Raw genomic sequence first — 16,862 nt, forward strand, 5'->3', positions numbered from 1 at the left:
AAACGCCACCAAACGCGACTGGAGGGGGATCACGTAGGTAGCGAGACTTGACGAGCTCAAGGTTAAACCAACCTCCTCCAGCTGAGCTGATATCTCTATCATATAAGAACCTCCTTATCTCCCTCTTGTCCCTCTTTCTTTTCTCCTATTTACTCACGCTCAAGCACATATCTATATACTTTCTCCCGATCTTGGTTTTGCGTCTGTCAGTAGCACTTCAAAATGTCGGTAGTGTCACTCCTTGGTGTGCGAGTTATCAACAACCCTGCACCATTCACCGCCCCTTATGAATTCGAAATTACGTTCGAATGTCTCGAACAGCTGCAAAAGGGTGATTAATCCCTCCGTCCCGACTTTTATTGCGCCGTGAAGAGATGGGCCAAAGACAAAGAAAGGTTCAATTCTTACTGAAAAATTGCCCCGCCTTTAGATCTCGAATGGAAGCTCACTTACGTCGGCTCCGCCACTTCGTAAGTTTGCCTTAAATTATATTTTACGCAGCTCGAAGTTAGCCTAGCAATCGCATGAAACTGACCTGAGCGCCTGGTTAGATCTGAACATGACCAAGAACTTGATTCCCTACTAGTCGGGCCCATACCTGTTGGCGTCAATAAATTTATCTTCGAAGCAGACCCACCAGATCTTAAAAGAATCCCAACGTCTGAAATATTAGGCGTGACGGTGATCCTGCTTACCTGCAGCTATGATGGCCGGGAGTTTGTCCGTGTCGGCTACTACGTGAACAATGAATATGACTCGGAAGAATTGAACAATGAGCCACCCTCCAAACCTATCATTGAGAGAATTCGACGGAACGTGCTGGCTGAGAAACCAAGAGTTACGCGGTTTGCCATTAAATGGTTTGTCCTGACCCCCCTATTCCCTGTCGCCCTTGACCAAGTACTTACCATACCACCATTGAATTTACATTTGCTGACGCGTATTTTTACTTCTACTATAGGGATTCCGAAGACTCCGCCCCAGCAGAATACCCACCAGATCAGCCAGAAGCAGACGTCTTAGACGATGACGGAACAGCATATGGCGCCGAGGAACTCGAGCTCGAAGAAGCTCTGCGAAGGGAGCTTGAAGAAGTGGATGAGAAACCGCAAACAGCAGGCGCCCCTGGTGAGGACCTTGAGATGGGTGACGCTAGTGAACCAGGGGCTCCAATCAAAGATGAAGATGGAGATGATAACGATAACGATTCCGATGCTGGAAGCGAAGATCTAGAAGCTGACAGCAGCGGTAGTGATGATGATGACGAGGACGACGAGGGCGACGAGGATGTGGAGATGGGTGATGATACGGAGCAAAAAGGGGACAGCAGTAATCAGGCTAACCAGCCCCCGGCGGACCAACGTCAACAACAGCAAACTGAGGTGATGGTTCACTGATTGAGGCGGTTCCCTTCAGTTTTTTTTTTCTCTCTCTCCTTTTCTTTGATGAAAACTTCCTCCGCCATCTCCCCACCACATTTAACCACCCCGCTCCGTGGATGTTGAACAAATACATATATATTTGCTTTACATCTCTCGACACTATTATCCCATTTATCTCCTTATTTCTTTTTTTTTCTTGTTTTTGTTTGTCATTATCATCTGACTTTACGAATATACAAAGACTTTTATGGCATCCCTCTCTTGTTCATTACCCCTATGACGCTTACGCCCCCCCCCCCCCTTTTTTTTCATCCGTTTACCCTCGTTGGCCATTATTAAACATAAGAAGAGCAAAGATATCGCGCGTGCAACGCTTGCGTCTTCCACCCCGACGTCTGCGAAGCAGCTGATGGATCAATATGAATTTATATCTTAATTCTCTTTTTTCTTCTTTCTTTGTCCCCTCGCCCCCGGCCCCGGGGGTTCCAACCCCCTGGGAAATTCTAGCAGCTTGAAGCAAGACATTTAGCAACTAGTATAACAATACACTAAGGTTTGTCCTTAATATTTTCACGTAACCAGCCTTGGTACCGTAGAAAACACTATCTATTTAGTTTCGTTCTTGCAACCCGTGGTAACGTCATAAAGCATACAGAAGAGAAAAACGCAACCGCATGGCAAACCAGCACCTAGTGTACCCTTCGAAGGAACAGATCAACTGTTGCAGTTAGCGGTAACTGTATAAAAACGCGCATGAACCTGTATATCCGCACCCAAAAAAAATCCAATCCTCTAAAATCCGAATTTAGAACCAATAACTATAGGCATATGTTAGCAAGTCACTACTAATGCACGAAGGGCCAAAAGAAAAAGAAAAGAAAAAGAAAAAAGAGAAAAGAGAGAGAGAGAGAGAGAGATAGAAGCACATACCACCCAACACCGCTTTCTTCTTCTGATTCTTGACGTATTTATTCACATCATCCGCCCAGCCACTACTAGTTTCCTCTAACCGATCTATCGAATCGCCCATAATATTAAGATTCTCTGTCCTCTGCTGCACCTGGCGCTGCATATATGCCCAGTAGCCCTCCTCTCCTCGCGTCTGCGAGGCATTACCACTACTACCCTGCGGCGACCCGCGAAGCTCTGATTGGCGGGACATCTCCTCTTGTCGCATTTGTTCGATCATATGTTTCGACGGAGGTCGATCGGGACCTCCGACTATAAAGAGTGAAGAGCGAGATGAGTAAAAATGGCAGCGAGGTGGGGACGAGGTGGGGAGAAGGTGGAGGGGTGGAAAATGGCATTATTGGTCTTTAACTTACTTAACAAATCCATATCAGCCGGTGTCACATACTGTGTCCCTGATATCCATTGTAGATTCGAAATCGTTGGGCGAGAAGGTGCAGAAAGCGCAGGGTTATATATCGCGTCATCGCACCGGCGTCTAAGCAACTTAGATTAGCAGCCTAAATTCCCAATTTATTCCGCTTTTTGAGAAAGGGAGAGAGGGGGCGTTGACTTACAAAGGTGATCCAGCACCCCAAAGACTCAACATGGCAAGTTCTGAGGGCCCAGTCCAGCCTATTACATCTCCAGAAGGTGAAATAACTGCTTCCCCCACCCTTCTCATGTCCAGAATTTTATCAATCGGAGAAGAAGAAATTTCTTTCAAAGCTGGAATTGAATATGCCCTCGCCTTGCCATCACCAAACACACCAACAAGCGAAGACCTCTCTTCAGCCCTAACTACTGTTGCATAGTCGCACAAGAAGTCATCCCAATCTTTCTCGGCGCCCTTCGCGCTAGAAGGCTTAAACATTCGACAGCCAGAAGGAGTTACAGCAATTACAACTCCATTCACCCGATATCCATTTCTCAAGTTGGCAACACCTTCCTGAGTGGCTAGAGCAGGGACCCCGGTTTCGGCGCTGATAGGGCAAATAGACAATACTCTATCGTCCACACTTCGGGAACCGGCGAAAGAGACGGTGTATGTTCCTCCTGATGGTAGGATTTTGAATGTTGCAAGGTTTCCTTTGCTAGTCCCAACGAGACAGAGAATGCTAGAATAATCTGCATGCTTTGTTAGCAATAAACTAAACCGGGGTAAATGGCAAACCAGGCAAAATAAAGAAATCCTGCTATGTATCAGAGAGAAGCTTACCGTCTCCTTCCAAAGTCATAATTGAGAACTTAATACACGTAGACCACTCGGGGGACGCCTCTGATGCGGAATGATGGCTTTTTCTAATACTCAGGCGTTTCTGTGGCCTAGCAAAATCAGAAGCCTTTGCTGTAAATATTACCGACGGGCCCCTTAAGTCGATGATCGCAAGACTGCCCGACTGGAATCCAACGCAAATGAAGCCAACATCGCTATGATCAAGAGCAGTAACAGGCCCTTGGCCTTGGTTCAACAAAACTAGAGGAAGGAAGCCTTCTTTTAGCCCTGGATCAGCTCTGTGAGAGATATCAGTCAGCTGTCCTGGGCCGTCGTTTTCTCCTAAGGGTAAATCCCGCCCCGCATTCGGATTACGGCCCCATTTGAAAATAGCCACTTCACCACTCTTCATGCCGACTGAGAATTCACCTGCAGCCCCTGCCAACGACATCGCAGATACTTCGATGTTGTGGAAACGACCTACAGCACGCGCAAGATCGACTTGGATTGTAGTGGGATTTTCAATATTATCATCATGACCCGAATCCCACATGCGAACGACGCCATCAGCGTGAGCCGTTTGGACAATATCCCGATTCTCATACCGTTTCATCGGCTTTTTTGCCGGTGCACCTCCAATCACAATGTTTGGTCCATGGGCTCGTTTCTCCCTCCACCCTAACCATCTCGTGCGGTCAACATATGATAAAGCGATTTTGTTGACAAATGGGTGAACAAAGGATAATGACAAATGGAGCATATTTGTGGGAGAAATTGGGTGGCCGCTGGGGAAGCTAAGAGTAACAAGTTCCCCTGAGGAGAGCAGCGCGATCACAGCAATGGGATCCTGCGCATTCGCAAAAAAGGGGGATGAGCGAGGAATGAGCACAAAATCGACAACTTCGGCAGCTGGAGGTGTTTGTAGTTTGCTTTCGCGTCTGGGTTTCGCAAGATGGTTTGAGAGGACTTGCCATGAAGAGGTCTGGTAGTTTGGTGTTGGTCCGAGGTCAAAAAATGTCAAGTGTTTATTCACTTCTGTTGTTGACTCGCCGCCAGCTATTAACAAGCCAGTATCATCAGGATTCTCCTTGCAGCACCATGCTACCTGGAATATTGGCTCCTTTAAAGAGTAAGTTCCCGCCGGGGAACTTGGCGATGCCACTGTCCCTGGTTTGTTAACGTCAACGTCTACTAACGTCCTAGCCATAACAATTCTTCCATCCTTGGGGTCCCAAAAGACAAGGCTCGAGTCATCATGAGCTGTTAGGATAAAAGTTCCCGTAGGATGCCAGACAGCTTTTGTAAGTCTAGGTCTTCGCACCTCTCGAGAGGATGACGGATCCGAGTCTCCACCAGGAGCACCAGGTGGAACCTCATACTGGAAATATTTGGTGGGAACATTCATTTTAATCGAGAAAGTTACAGCTCCTTCTAAATATCCGATTAGAAGCTTTCCGATGTCCCGAGGATGGAAAGCCAGAGATACTATCGGCAAAAGCCTGGACCGAGGATTTCGCTCTTTCCATAGATTGGGGAGTCTGAAGGGGGCTATCATGAGGCGGTCGAGGTCGTACGTAACCAGTTCACCTGTTTGCTGCGCATTAAACGACTGCATTGTCCAAACAAAAATCGCCATGGATGGCAGCATAACCGTATCACATACCGCTTTGTAACCCTATAAAAGCATACTCCAAGCTCGGATCCGTCAAGAGCGCGGTAACATGGCCTGGCGGGGTATAAGCGGCAAGCTTCGTCCGTTTCTCAAGAGAAAATACGCAAAGCTCATGTTTTGAGTCTACGGAAACAATTTTATCGGTGCAGAATTGAAGTATATTAACAGAAGCCTTGCGTGGGAGCGTGAATACTGCAGACACTCTCTCCTGTCCGAATATATAGATTTGTCCGCTCCCATATTGTGTTTCGCTCGTCCCGACAGCAAGCAGTGACTGAACAGGATCGTAAGCAAGGGCGCTAATCCGAGAGTTTATGCCGTACCTGGCGACCTAAAGTAATGGAATTGTTAGATTTCATCCTTTTATAATTTTCTAATCGGGGCCGTTGCTCACATCATCAAACACGAAATGCTCCGGGGCCAGGCCTGCGCTTAAATCGCCATGAATACCGGACTGCTTGCCTCGCAGAAAGTGTGACATATTTTGATTGTTATAGGATTTCCTAGAGCCAGTTAACGATAGCTCCTGTAGTTAGCCAGATGTATATATGGCAGATAGCATCGCACTGCCAACGGACTCATCATATACCAAGAAAGAGTTAATGTTTGGTGACGAGCTGATGACCGACCTCTAGTTACAGCCCTGAGTTGGAAAGCGGGTTGGGCTGGTTATCGGATGACCACGTGATGATAAGGAAGTCTCCCCTTTCAAGCGACATTTCCCATGGAAATGCTAGAGGTTGAACCATCAATTTGGATTAAAACGCAAGAGGTATATATATATAAATACATGTACATTCGAAATGTGCCATATTGGCCTCCCTTCAACAACCCGAGAACTCCAGAAAATGCATCCATCGGCAGGCCAAAAACAGATATATGGAAATGCAAAAAAAATCATTGCAGCCAGCGAGACCATTTCATCTTACAAAAAAAAAAAAAAAAAAAAAAAAAAAAAAAAAAAAAAAAAAAACCTTAGCAGATTTCAAACAACAGATCATGATTGTTAACAACAGCTCAACGCAGCCATTTGTGCGAGGACCGTCGTTAATTTTCTTCGAGCATGCATTTCCTCATCGTCCTGCCAGTTGCGGTAGTATTGCTTCACAATTATACGTATTTGGCGGTAGCAGGAGTACCTAATCCAGTAACCCAACAATTAGTAACCTATACCAGCGTAAAATGGTGACAATTTAGGAAAGGGGAAACGAACAAAAGTAAGCGTATACGTAGTAACTCATCGTCCATCTGCATCTGGCTCGACCCGTACCCATTCAATAGAGCTGCGGATGGATCCTCGAAGACCTCTGCCATCATAACATCCCCCCATGCAGCGTCACTGAAATCAACAAATCCCGTCACATCCTTCGTGTCCCGGTCGACAAGGATATTCGAACTGTCTCCAAGATTCACAACAACCAGGCGGGGCTCCGTAACGCCATCTAGAGCCGGGCTAAGCCGCATGACATCGTGGCGGATCTGAGCATATGGCAGTGAAATGAACATATCTTCGGCATCGCACAGGATATATTCAATGAAAACTAGGAAAGCACGTCTCCAGCTCTGCCTTCCCTCACCCTGGGAAACGGAATGGACATTGCCAAACTGGGTGGATGTGAATTGGCCGAGGAGTTTCACTGTCCGTCCCAGTTGCTCATCTATACGGTTTCGATCCGCGGAGCTAAGGGACGACGGTTCAATCTCACTAAGTGGCACTCCGCCGAGTGACTGCTTCAGGAGAAATGGTGTTTTCGGGTCAAATTTCAGGGCATCGAATCTGAAGAGACGGGGGATATATGGGCTGTTTCGTGAGGCCAGCAACGAAAGCACAGCCGCCTCTGTCCTCAGCGAGTGTTTTTCTTGACGTAGCAGCGTGGAGAGTGGCCTGGGACCAGCCTTCATGGTGAGCTCGAGTCCATTGGAGAGCTTGAGAAGGTAACGTGGATAGACGTTATCATTGAAAGACTTATAGTCTAGGACTCGAGCAGAAGGAAATATAGGTTGGATCAAGGTTTGGAACATCGCAAGATCCGGGCGGGTTTTAGTCTCAGATTCCAGGATGTAGAGGGTCATTTCCTCATGGAGATGTTTTTATAAAAAAAAAATTAAAAAAAAATAAAAATGTATACTTCAATTGCTTGAACGCTCGCGGAAGATATGGATATAGACAAAGTATAATAAAATCATGATATATGCCCAGCAATTTTCGGACGGGTAGGCATGGATTGGTTGAGAACCAAGGAAACCCCAAGGTCCATATATTTGGGGCTTGCATAGGAAGCGCCTGGGGACAGACACGTTTGATCTGATTATTGACAAATCCTGGATCCCGGAATTGTCCCATAGTTGACTATGGCAGTCGGATTATTCATCCTTCAGGGCGAGGCGAGAGAGGATGTCCTGAGGCCCTGGGCCTCTGGACGGAGCGAGACTGGCGTCCATGCATTCCGAGACGGAAGCCTATAATCTGTGGTGCCAGCCGAGAAGACAAGCGAGAACAAAGGCTGCTCCGACGTGATGGCCGTTGTATGGTGGGACATCAAAGTGGAAAATACTAATATGAGCAACATATAATTACGATGACAGGTGGATACAACCCACCCGTAGCGAAGAAAGCAAAAAAGTCCCGGCTCGCTAACCATACGCGTCATTTCTCGCTTGAGCATTTAAAGGCACCGTGCGTCTTCGCGAGGAGAAAAAATAGAAACCGGTCGTTGGAAGCTCGTTAATGGTTGCATGGATGAAACGCCCTCCATGGGGATGTCATGCCATGAGTGGGCGTGAGGCAACCGCCAGGGAACTAGGAAAACGTCCAGAAAAAAAAAAAAAAAAAAAAAAATTCCTCAATCTAGCGAGCGATGAGCTAGAGCGCGGAGGAACGTTGCATCCTCAGGGCAGCGGGGGAACAAAAAAGAAAAGACGGGCTGCTTGAGGTGCGCTTCTTGGGCTGACCGCCCCAGCCATGCCATATGGCCCTTCGAGTCCATAGGGAGCCCATCACGATTCACGACATGACACTACACTACTCCGTACTGCGTACAACTGACCCTCATCCAGCACATGGAGGGCAGGGTCTAACTTACACGTCGGACCCTTGGGCCGTTTGGGCGACAGAGCGTTGGCGAAGCTCAGCTCCGAACAGCCGTAACTTGCCGGAAAACTCGCCAGAATTTGCTGAGTTGAGAAAAGGCTCCGGGTCTGGTCCCAGCGTCAACTGGTTGCAAGATCTGAAACGGCGGTTGGGAGCTTGAGAACTTGTCTGGGAGAAGATTCTGCTGCCCAATCATGGCGGCGGTTTGGCGAGGTGCCGCTAAGCCTTGGCTGGGCTTGGTTTGTACTGTAACTACTGTTGTATTGTTGTTCTCTCTCTCTGGCTGGCAAACGGCACAAATAATAATACAGCAATTATTATTATTAACTAATAAATAAATAACTAGTTAGTTAATGGAGAGAGAGAGAAAAATAAAACATTAATAAGTTAACTAAGTTTCCAACGATTCTTTGTTTTGACAAGCCCTACAACAAGCCGGGATTGCAGGCGAGGTGGAACCTTTTCCAAACAAAAGACATAACTAGTTATCCAGCCCTAACAAAGGAGACAACAACATTCTACATAGTTGTTCCAACTCCCTTCAGCATGAAATCAGCTAGTCTAGTTACGTCATGCCAGCATCACTATCTCACTGTCACCGCTTCCAAGCGATCTTCAAAGTGAGACAGATACGTTAATAACCAAACCAAAATCCGACTGCTTAACCTAAATCTGTTCAGGGTTCCCTCCCCTCCCGCCCTCCCGTCTCGATTTGTGTTCGGACAGTGGATTTTCAAGCTGAATGGAAATGAATGTTAACCCGTTAGCTAGCTCTCTCCCTGATCAAGGTTAAGTATGTACACTGTACACCGCTGCTGCGCCTCTTGTTCTCGCCTGCATTTGGTAGAAACGTCGTATGGAAATTTTGGTGGGATGTAAGAGCGGGAAGCGGAAGCGGGAGATAGCTTTGGAGAGAAAGGAGGGGTCGATGTGGGGGAGGAAGAGTTAGTTAGCGGGATTGGGGGGGGGGGGGGGGAAATATAATTAATCAATAATAATAATAATAACTAAATAAATAAATAAAAGAGAAAGAAGAGGACTGAGACGACAGAAAAAATTGGTATTTTCTCCATTTATAATAAGAATATTTTTTGTTACATGATATCAAACAGAGAAATAATAATAACCCATGGTGACCCGATGTTATTAAAACCACAAAAGAAAAGAAACAGGGAAAATGGAAAATGGAAAATGGAAAATGGAAGAAGCGGAAACGGTTTCAAGCGAGAATTATTCCACCAGGTATCAACAGCCACTTCCAAACACACAAAGACAAAGAAATGTGAGGGTGACCAAGGGGCGTTGGTAACCTACGAAGGGTTTTGTTGATTGTCACGGGGTTCCTTTGTACCCTGGAAATGGTTTGAGAAGTGGAAGTCAAGGAAAAGAAAGGTATCGTGAGAACAGAAGGAGTGGGAAAAAGAATAATTAGAGGATGAATGCGGAGACTAAAGAATAATAATAATAATATCATGATCCAAGAATAATAGACAAGAAAGAAGACATGTGTCAAAATTGCAAAAAGGTCGTCTATCAAGGTGTGCCGTAAAAAAACAAAAAAAAGATAAAAGTAGGGATATGTAGTATAGAGAAGATAGAAGAAGAAGAAAACGGTAAGTAAGGGGTTGGACCTTCAGGCACTATGTTTGAATCCCCCTTTTGCTCACCTCTCCCAAAATCAGACAAACCCATTACAGTGAGCAGGAGATTATGGAATCAATCCCGCCACAGAGAAATCATCATGATGACATATTATGTTGCGCCCTCCCCGTAACATATGCAAAAAAGATAGAGGAAGAAAAAGTTGGTGTTAGGACGAGAGAAGGGAATAAAAGAAATAAAGAAATAAAGAAATAAAAAAAAGGCATGGAAATTTATTTACAATTCGGGCGTTACTGCCTGAATGTCAAAATATCAAGAGTTTGAGAGGACATGATGAATGCATGACTCGTCGAGGAGGAAGAGTTCAGAATGGAGCGATCGATCACTGTGCTCACTTAGGTAGGGTGGGGTGTATGTCGCTGCTGGTAGTAGTAGTATAGTATGGTCGCCTGCGACACATCCCCACCACCCAAAATTCGCTTGTTATCCGTTTTCGTCTATGCCCTTTGCTCACAATGCTTGTTAAGCGCGCGCAGAGGGATCATCACGCTTCCTTCCTGACGGAGTAGAATCATTGTGTATTCATACTCTCGGGGCTAAGCATGCCACCACCGCCTACAGAAGAGCTACCACCCGCTGTAAGGTCCGGCTGATCCGCTCCATTTACCGTTGCACTAGTCGAACCATTCATCTTAATGTCGTTGTTGCTGTTATTAGCGGAAAGGGGTATTTCGGAATCGCTTTCTGCAACCACGCCATCTGCAGATGTCTCGGGCTTGTTTTTCTTCAATGAAGTTACTGCGGCCTTGTCGTCAGTGGTTGTACAGCCGGCTTTCTGCTTCCCAAGAGTCTTGGAGCTCGTAGTGCCCTTGGCCAGGTTTGCGGATTCATCGTTTCCTGGTTCTGAAGTCGAAGCGCCGGCAGTACCGTTATTCTTCTTGGATTTCTTCTTGCTGGGTTCTGGCCCCCCTGGCTTTGAACCACCACCTGTTCCTGCAGGTGGAGCGGGTCGCTTCTGAGGACTGGAACTTACCCCAGTTCCCAGAGGGGCTTGGGGGATTTTACCAGATGCGGGCACTCGCGGCCTGGCTGCCGTCGGCCTCTGTTTAGGAGGTAATTCAAGATCCTCCACCAAAGGCTCGTCATTGTTGGCATGAAGCTTGGCAAGAAAGAAGTTTTGTACCAGTCCGATTTGCGAAGGCAGTGTTTGTAAGGATATTCGTGGGTACGGGGGTGGTGGTGGAAACAATGCAGCGGACGCTTGCGACGAGCTGTAACCGCAATGAATAGTCAGTTTATATGAATACTGTTGCAAAGATGAGGTAGATTTGGTGGTAACATACCTAGTATTCTGCGCTTGGTGTGCACTGTACATCCGGTTCTGAAGCAGGTGAAGCGGTACACTTAAACTGGCAAGTCCAAACTCCTTGTCAAGGCCCAGTTCTTTGAACCCAAAGAAATCCTCATCGATGTCCTCCGCGAAATCGCCGCCGACGAATTGCTCACTTCCGTCGTGGAAAGCGCTGGATCCATCGCCAGATGTATCGGTGAAGGCCGGTCGAAGCAACTCAGTGAGATGGCTCTTCATACGTTCATGTATAACGCTGAGTTTCTGGCCGAGCCGGTCTACATCATCCTTAACGTAGCTTTCAAGCGACTCTACATCTGTCCCAACGGATTGGAGCGTATGTAGAATCATCTCTTCCGCCATGTAGGGTGATTTCCATTGGGAGGACGATGTCGTGGACTCCTCAGCTCGTGGCACTTTGGGAGATTCCATGTATGTCTTGAGTGTGGACCCAATTTTATAGAAGAAATCGGCGGCGACGTCCGTAACAGCATCAAGAGCAGATGGCTGATACTCCTCGAACCCGGCATTGTAGAAGATTTTCCCAACAGAGCGTTGGAGAGCTGCTCTACATACCCATGGGCTTATGACAGGACCCTCGTCATTCATCACATGGGTTGGGACATCTCGTTCGACAAAAGGCTCTGGATTGTATTTCTGGAATTGGTTTTGGTACATCTTTACCAGATATTAGATATGTCATTCGTTGACTTGGTAGGAAGCAAAAGGTGAAAGAACACATACCTGAGATTGAAGTTGCATCTGCTTAACGATTCCTATTTTCGAGCAGATTTTCCTGGTCTCCTGCATTTGACGCATGTTCGCGTCCATTTTTTGAGAAAATTTGCTCTTAGGCGCCGTGAAATACCCCTTAGGAAGGATTCTAAGAAACTCTTCCGAAGGATCTACAACATTGCCTTCAGAATCTTCAATCCAGTGTAATTGTTCAGGGAGGTCCGGAATTCCCGACATTGTATCATAGTAGTCGGGCAGCATTTTATCTTCCTCCTCCTCAATTCCTTCCGCCAACGTCTCACCGGTGGTCTCTGCCTCTTTGGAATGTGGACCCGCAATAGCAAGTCTGTCGCTGTCCTCCATGGCTTGTCTCTGATTTCGGAGCCACCGCCTCATCCCAGCCTTTGTTCTCAACAAAGCCGGCTCATCAGAATTCAGCTTGTCCCCCTTGAAAAGTCGATGTCGCTCCGCGGCAAGAAGGGCCCTGTCCTTTTTGGTAACTTGTCTCCATATTTTGTATTCGGGGTCCTCAAACTCGAGCATTGGACGCGACGACGCACTTGAGTTGACAGGAACACCAAATGAATCAATGTCCATTGCATCACCTTGACCTCCAGCAGCACCAGTACCGAGGCCGTTTGAACCAAGAGGAGTCAATGTGCCAGGGGGCGGGGTGGAAAATCCATTCTGACTTCCCTCCAAGGCCGTATCCGATTCTGCACGCACTGTGGTCACGCCCTGAGGTTTATTCTCGGCCACAGGTGTAGCTTCAGGGCGACTTCCAGGGGCTGTTCTACCGGTTCCTACCCGCTTTTTAGATTTCATCCCTGGAGCCTTGCGACCTCTGGACGACATAATCGGCTCATCGTCGCTCTCTTCGGCGCCATCCAGCTCAGCCAATTGTAGTCTTCGTTCCTCAGCTTCAACCTCAGCACGATCTCGTATGATGATATCTGGTATCAAAGGGACAAGTTTCTCCGTTTCCTTCCTCATGTAGAGCGCATGTTTTCTAAGGAAATGCTCAGGGTTGGCGTTGTATTTTAGGCAGTTGGCCCAGATGAGATTGAGATCTTCTACGAACTCCTGTTTCGACTTATATTGGACTGCCTTGAGTTTTTTGGTCATTGTCCCTAGGTCCATCGGACGTTTGATAACTAGGATAGTCAGTTAAGGATTTGGCCTCGACAACAACAAAGAAAGATTTAAAAAAAAGTTGACTCACTGTTATAGTAGTCAGGAGCTTCCCGTTTGTTCACTCTCGTCAAAAAAGCACTAGAGTGCTCCGTCATAGCTTTCAATTCGCTGAGAACCTTTTCCGCGGCCTCGTAAAGCTCCTCCTGACCTACCTTCTCCTCGCTTGCCCATTTACTTCGGTTTTTTCTTACTTCGCTCATCAGACTTCGAAGCTCAGCATCTGAAGCCTGGACTTCATTGCGTTTCTTATCTATTCGTGCAATTAGGTTCTTTAGGGTCAAGCTCGAGGCGCCAAGGTTCGCGCTACTCAAAGTTCCGTGGCCAGAGGTGGTAGCATTAGAGGAATTCGCATTGTTGGCGCCCTGGTTGGACATTTCCGCCTCGACTTGCCTCTCGGATTCCTCCAGTCTTTGCTGGTCCAGCATAGCATCCCGATCATTTTCTAGGGTATAAAACAGGGTATGGAAGCTTCGCTTTGCAGCTTCTTCAGTTGCCTTCTTATCCTCTTCTAATTTTTTGCGGATATCTTCTAATGACTGCTTCCCTGATTCTTTTGGGGTCTCTGACGAGGTTGTAAGGGTGATCGATGGTTTTTGAGGCGGTGAGGGGAGGGTGTTTGGTTCCGATCGAACGGCAGTGGGTTTCGATTTGGTCGGGGAGGAGGGAGGAGGGAGAGCGCTTTCGCTTTCATCATCGTCGTCGTAGTCGTCGTAGTCATCTTCGTCCAGTTTCCGTGCTGCCTTCCGAGGCGGAACTGAAGATTGCGCTTGACCGTCGGCCGCGGTAGTAACCTCCTCGGCATTCTGAACAGCTTCAGGGTCATTGTCCCCGGAATCAGGAGCTTTTCCAAAACTAAATAATGCGCTAATTTTCGCTTCGCCTTTCTGATAGCAGTCTCGAAAAGAAGCAACGAGCGGGTCTTCTTCGGAGATGGTATCAACTTCGGATATCATTTTTCCAGATTGCGCCCCGTCTGCGCTACCGCGGAATCGCATCTGAGGAGTACGGGGTCGCGAGGGAACTTTAGAGAGGCCATTGATAGAAGGGTGGGAATCATGGTGGTCATCGGGAGGTCGGAGATGGCCTGGTGGTAGCCAGGTGTGGTGTTGGCCGATGGACATTACCGCTCCAAACCCCCAGCACTGGGGTGGGCGAGGGGGGTCGTCCCTCCACGCTTTTGAGCCAGTTCAGCGAGCGACAGCAACGGCACGTAGGGAGGTGCAAAAGCGGTATCAAACGAAAGCCAGGATCGGCATAAACCATCCGGCGATGTATCTGGGGCCGGAAATGATGGATGTGTCGCGTTATCGATGGCAGACGACCGGGCTTCTTTGGTGGAGATTCTTGCGGAGGTGACAAGACGTGAACTTGCTCAGCTAATATCAGCATTGGCGCGGGTCACGGGACCTTGGGACAGTCGCAGGAAGCTCTCGAAGGTTTGACGGCGGAGGAACACCAAAACACAACAACCACGGCAAAGACTCCGCAGACAAGAGTATATATCAGATCTAATTATCATATCCACTGCTACGGTGCACACGAAACTTCTCTCCTCATATCTCCTCCGCTTCGCCAAACCAAAAGATATGGCCATCCAGGTTTCCGGCCTGCTGTCATCTGCTTACTGAACCCCCGTCATCCGCCATCTCACCCGCACGCTTTCTCCCACGATCATAAGCTTTCCCTAGAACCACACAACTATAGAGTGGAGTACGCACATCCACGGGAATTTTGTTATTCTGCACATTAATTCCACACAATTAAGCTACTGCCATGCTGCGGATACGTTACCCATTCGCTGGTATGTAAAGTGTCCACCTTCATGCTGGGCCACGCCAGTATCTACAGGCCCTCCCCCATCCTTATACATGCCTTCAGCCTTTTCACTGCTACGCTTATCTTCTAAAAAAAAAAAAAAAAAACATCGTTGTGAACCCAGGCGCATTTGTTGTCCTCTGCCTCCTATCCGCTTACGTCGGCCTCCTTCCAAATAGCGACAATGCGACTCCAGGCGGAGATGACAAGAATAAATCACCCACCTCCACCCGTCCTTCTCTCCAACCCAATGACAAAGTCCTCCACCTCGTAACCTTCTTCTTCCTCTCCCTCACATTCTACTGGGTCCTGGATACCACACGCCGACGCACCCTCCACCTGACCATCATGGTCTGCACAATGGGTCTCGGAATCGGTTCGGAAGTCCTGCAAGCCCTCCTCCCCAACGGCCGTTCTTTCGACCCCTTCGATGTCCTCGCAAATATCGTCGGCAGCCTAGGCGCTGTCGGCTTATGTACATGGTACCACAAACGGATGCTGGAACGGCGGCGCAAGGCACGCTTTGGCACGGGGTTGGACGAAGCAGGCGATGATGTTGAGCTGGGAGGCGTTGGTGTAGAGAACGGGGATCATAGTGGACTTGGTCCGCAGGAAACAGGTGTCACGAGGGCGCCACGGACGCTGGAGCAGGAGGTGGACAATTGGGATGAGAATGCGGTGGATAATTGGGAGGAAGGGGATGACGATTTCCAGACGAGGACGAGCGCGGAAGGTGATGGGCAACGGACTCCCCCGAGTAGTTCGGGGAATGATGATATTGAGGAGGCCCGGAAGATACGTCCTGATTGATCAATTGATTGATTGCTCCATTTTCGACTTCTATCTTTTTTCGTTTCGTTTGATTTGATGGGCTAGCGAATAGATAATTGATTGGGTTTTTGGCTGGATAAAATATCTATTTTTTTTGTTTTAGTACGACAGGAAGGAAAGCAAGCGACAGCTTACAGGTACGCAAGGGCAAAAAAGAATTGCAAGCGGGAAATATACTCCAGCGGGTAGCGGGTTCATATATTGCTTCTCGACTTTATTTTTATTTTTATTTTTATTTCTATTTATTTTTATTATTTTTGGTTTTCGCTCCATCTTGATTGCAATTTATGACAAACTGTATACAACTTTCTAAAACACATGTAGCGCATAACGGCACATGTTTACGGATTATTTTTTGCTCCGCTTTCACCTAAAGTCCGATCGAGGGTAGCATCTTAAGAATACAGTAAGTGGGCGCTTGCTGTCCAGGCAATATACTACTAAATATACCTGTGAGAATGACCTCCCACCGTTCCCGTTATGAATGCAATCTAGTATATATAATATGTTCAAGGCCGTGTTTCGTTTCAGTTATAATCGTTTTGCCTTTTGTCTCAACATTTCAAGATGTTACAATATTGTAACTACTTAGCTTGAACGACCGTGACGGCGGACCAGCCAACCAACGTCTGTCTGTTTCCAGCGAACGATTCAGAAAGAGAGGAAATAAAATAGAATAAGAAAACGTAGAGAAATATGAAATTTAGTAATAACGAAGAAAAAAAAAAATTGCAAACCATAGCGGATGATCAGGGAGACCATCCTTTCCTAACCTCCTAATCCATCTGAATGACGAGTTCCTCTATGTATTCAAATACCCATCCCATGCAAGTCATTCACGAAACATTATGTGCGTTCAAAGAAACCACTATGAGAGTCATGACGATATAAATAAAAGAAAAAAAGGAAGAAAGGGGCCAGCAAGAAAGTGTTGCCAAGAATGGGACGGAACAAGGGGATGACGGAAAAAAGTTAAAGTGAAAATGCAAAATAATAACCACGGAAACTCAGATACCACATGATGAAGT

At 47.2% G+C, this 16,862-nt stretch overlaps 5 protein-coding genes across 5 annotated transcripts; 2 read left to right on the top strand and 3 right to left on the bottom strand.

The window, feature by feature from the left end:
* Positions 1-29: 29 nt before the first annotated feature.
* BDCG_00864 (histone chaperone ASF1) lies at positions 30-2,493 on the top strand. The gene is made up of 4 exons (XM_045416370.1): positions 30-331; positions 431-470; positions 552-860; positions 962-2,493. The coding sequence occupies exons 1-4, from the start codon at positions 223-225 to the stop codon at positions 1,395-1,397; spliced, it is 894 nt and encodes a 297-aa protein (XP_045272114.1). The 5' UTR covers positions 30-222; the 3' UTR covers positions 1,398-2,493.
* Positions 1,697-5,858, bottom strand: BDCG_00865 (SNARE-dependent exocytosis protein). Its single transcript, XM_045416371.1, has 7 exons — positions 5,613-5,858; positions 5,210-5,549; positions 3,550-5,133; positions 2,909-3,458; positions 2,708-2,829; positions 2,313-2,603; positions 1,697-2,200 (listed from the first exon to the last, which is right to left on the bottom strand). The coding sequence occupies exons 1-7, from the start codon at positions 5,697-5,699 to the stop codon at positions 2,175-2,177; spliced, it is 3,000 nt and encodes a 999-aa protein (XP_045272115.1). The 5' UTR covers positions 5,700-5,858; the 3' UTR covers positions 1,697-2,174.
* Positions 5,859-6,185: 327 nt separating this feature from the next.
* Positions 6,186-7,342, bottom strand: BDCG_00866 (uncharacterized protein). Its single transcript, XM_045416372.1, has 2 exons — positions 6,432-7,342; positions 6,186-6,357 (listed from the first exon to the last, which is right to left on the bottom strand). The coding sequence occupies exons 1-2, from the start codon at positions 7,289-7,291 to the stop codon at positions 6,225-6,227; spliced, it is 993 nt and encodes a 330-aa protein (XP_045272116.1). The 5' UTR covers positions 7,292-7,342; the 3' UTR covers positions 6,186-6,224.
* Positions 7,343-8,579: 1,237 nt separating this feature from the next.
* BDCG_00868 (transcriptional activator SPT7) lies at positions 8,580-14,560 on the bottom strand. The gene is made up of 4 exons (XM_045416373.1): positions 13,217-14,560; positions 12,004-13,148; positions 11,255-11,937; positions 8,580-11,182 (listed from the first exon to the last, which is right to left on the bottom strand). Exons 1-4 carry the CDS (start codon positions 14,307-14,309, stop codon positions 10,483-10,485), a joined length of 3,621 nt encoding a protein of 1,206 aa, XP_045272117.1. The 5' UTR covers positions 14,310-14,560; the 3' UTR covers positions 8,580-10,482.
* Positions 14,561-14,635: 75 nt separating this feature from the next.
* On the top strand, positions 14,636-16,431 carry BDCG_00869 (VanZ domain-containing protein). Its single transcript, XM_045416374.1, has 2 exons — positions 14,636-14,989; positions 15,128-16,431. Exons 1-2 carry the CDS (start codon positions 14,962-14,964, stop codon positions 15,811-15,813), a joined length of 714 nt encoding a protein of 237 aa, XP_045272118.1. The 5' UTR covers positions 14,636-14,961; the 3' UTR covers positions 15,814-16,431.
* The last annotated feature ends 431 nt before the right edge of the window (positions 16,432-16,862 follow it).

Source organism: Blastomyces dermatitidis, assembly GCF_000003525.1.
Source record: "Blastomyces dermatitidis ER-3 genomic scaffold supercont1.1, whole genome shotgun sequence".
Lineage (NCBI taxonomy): Eukaryota > Fungi > Ascomycota > Eurotiomycetes > Onygenales > Ajellomycetaceae > Blastomyces > Blastomyces dermatitidis.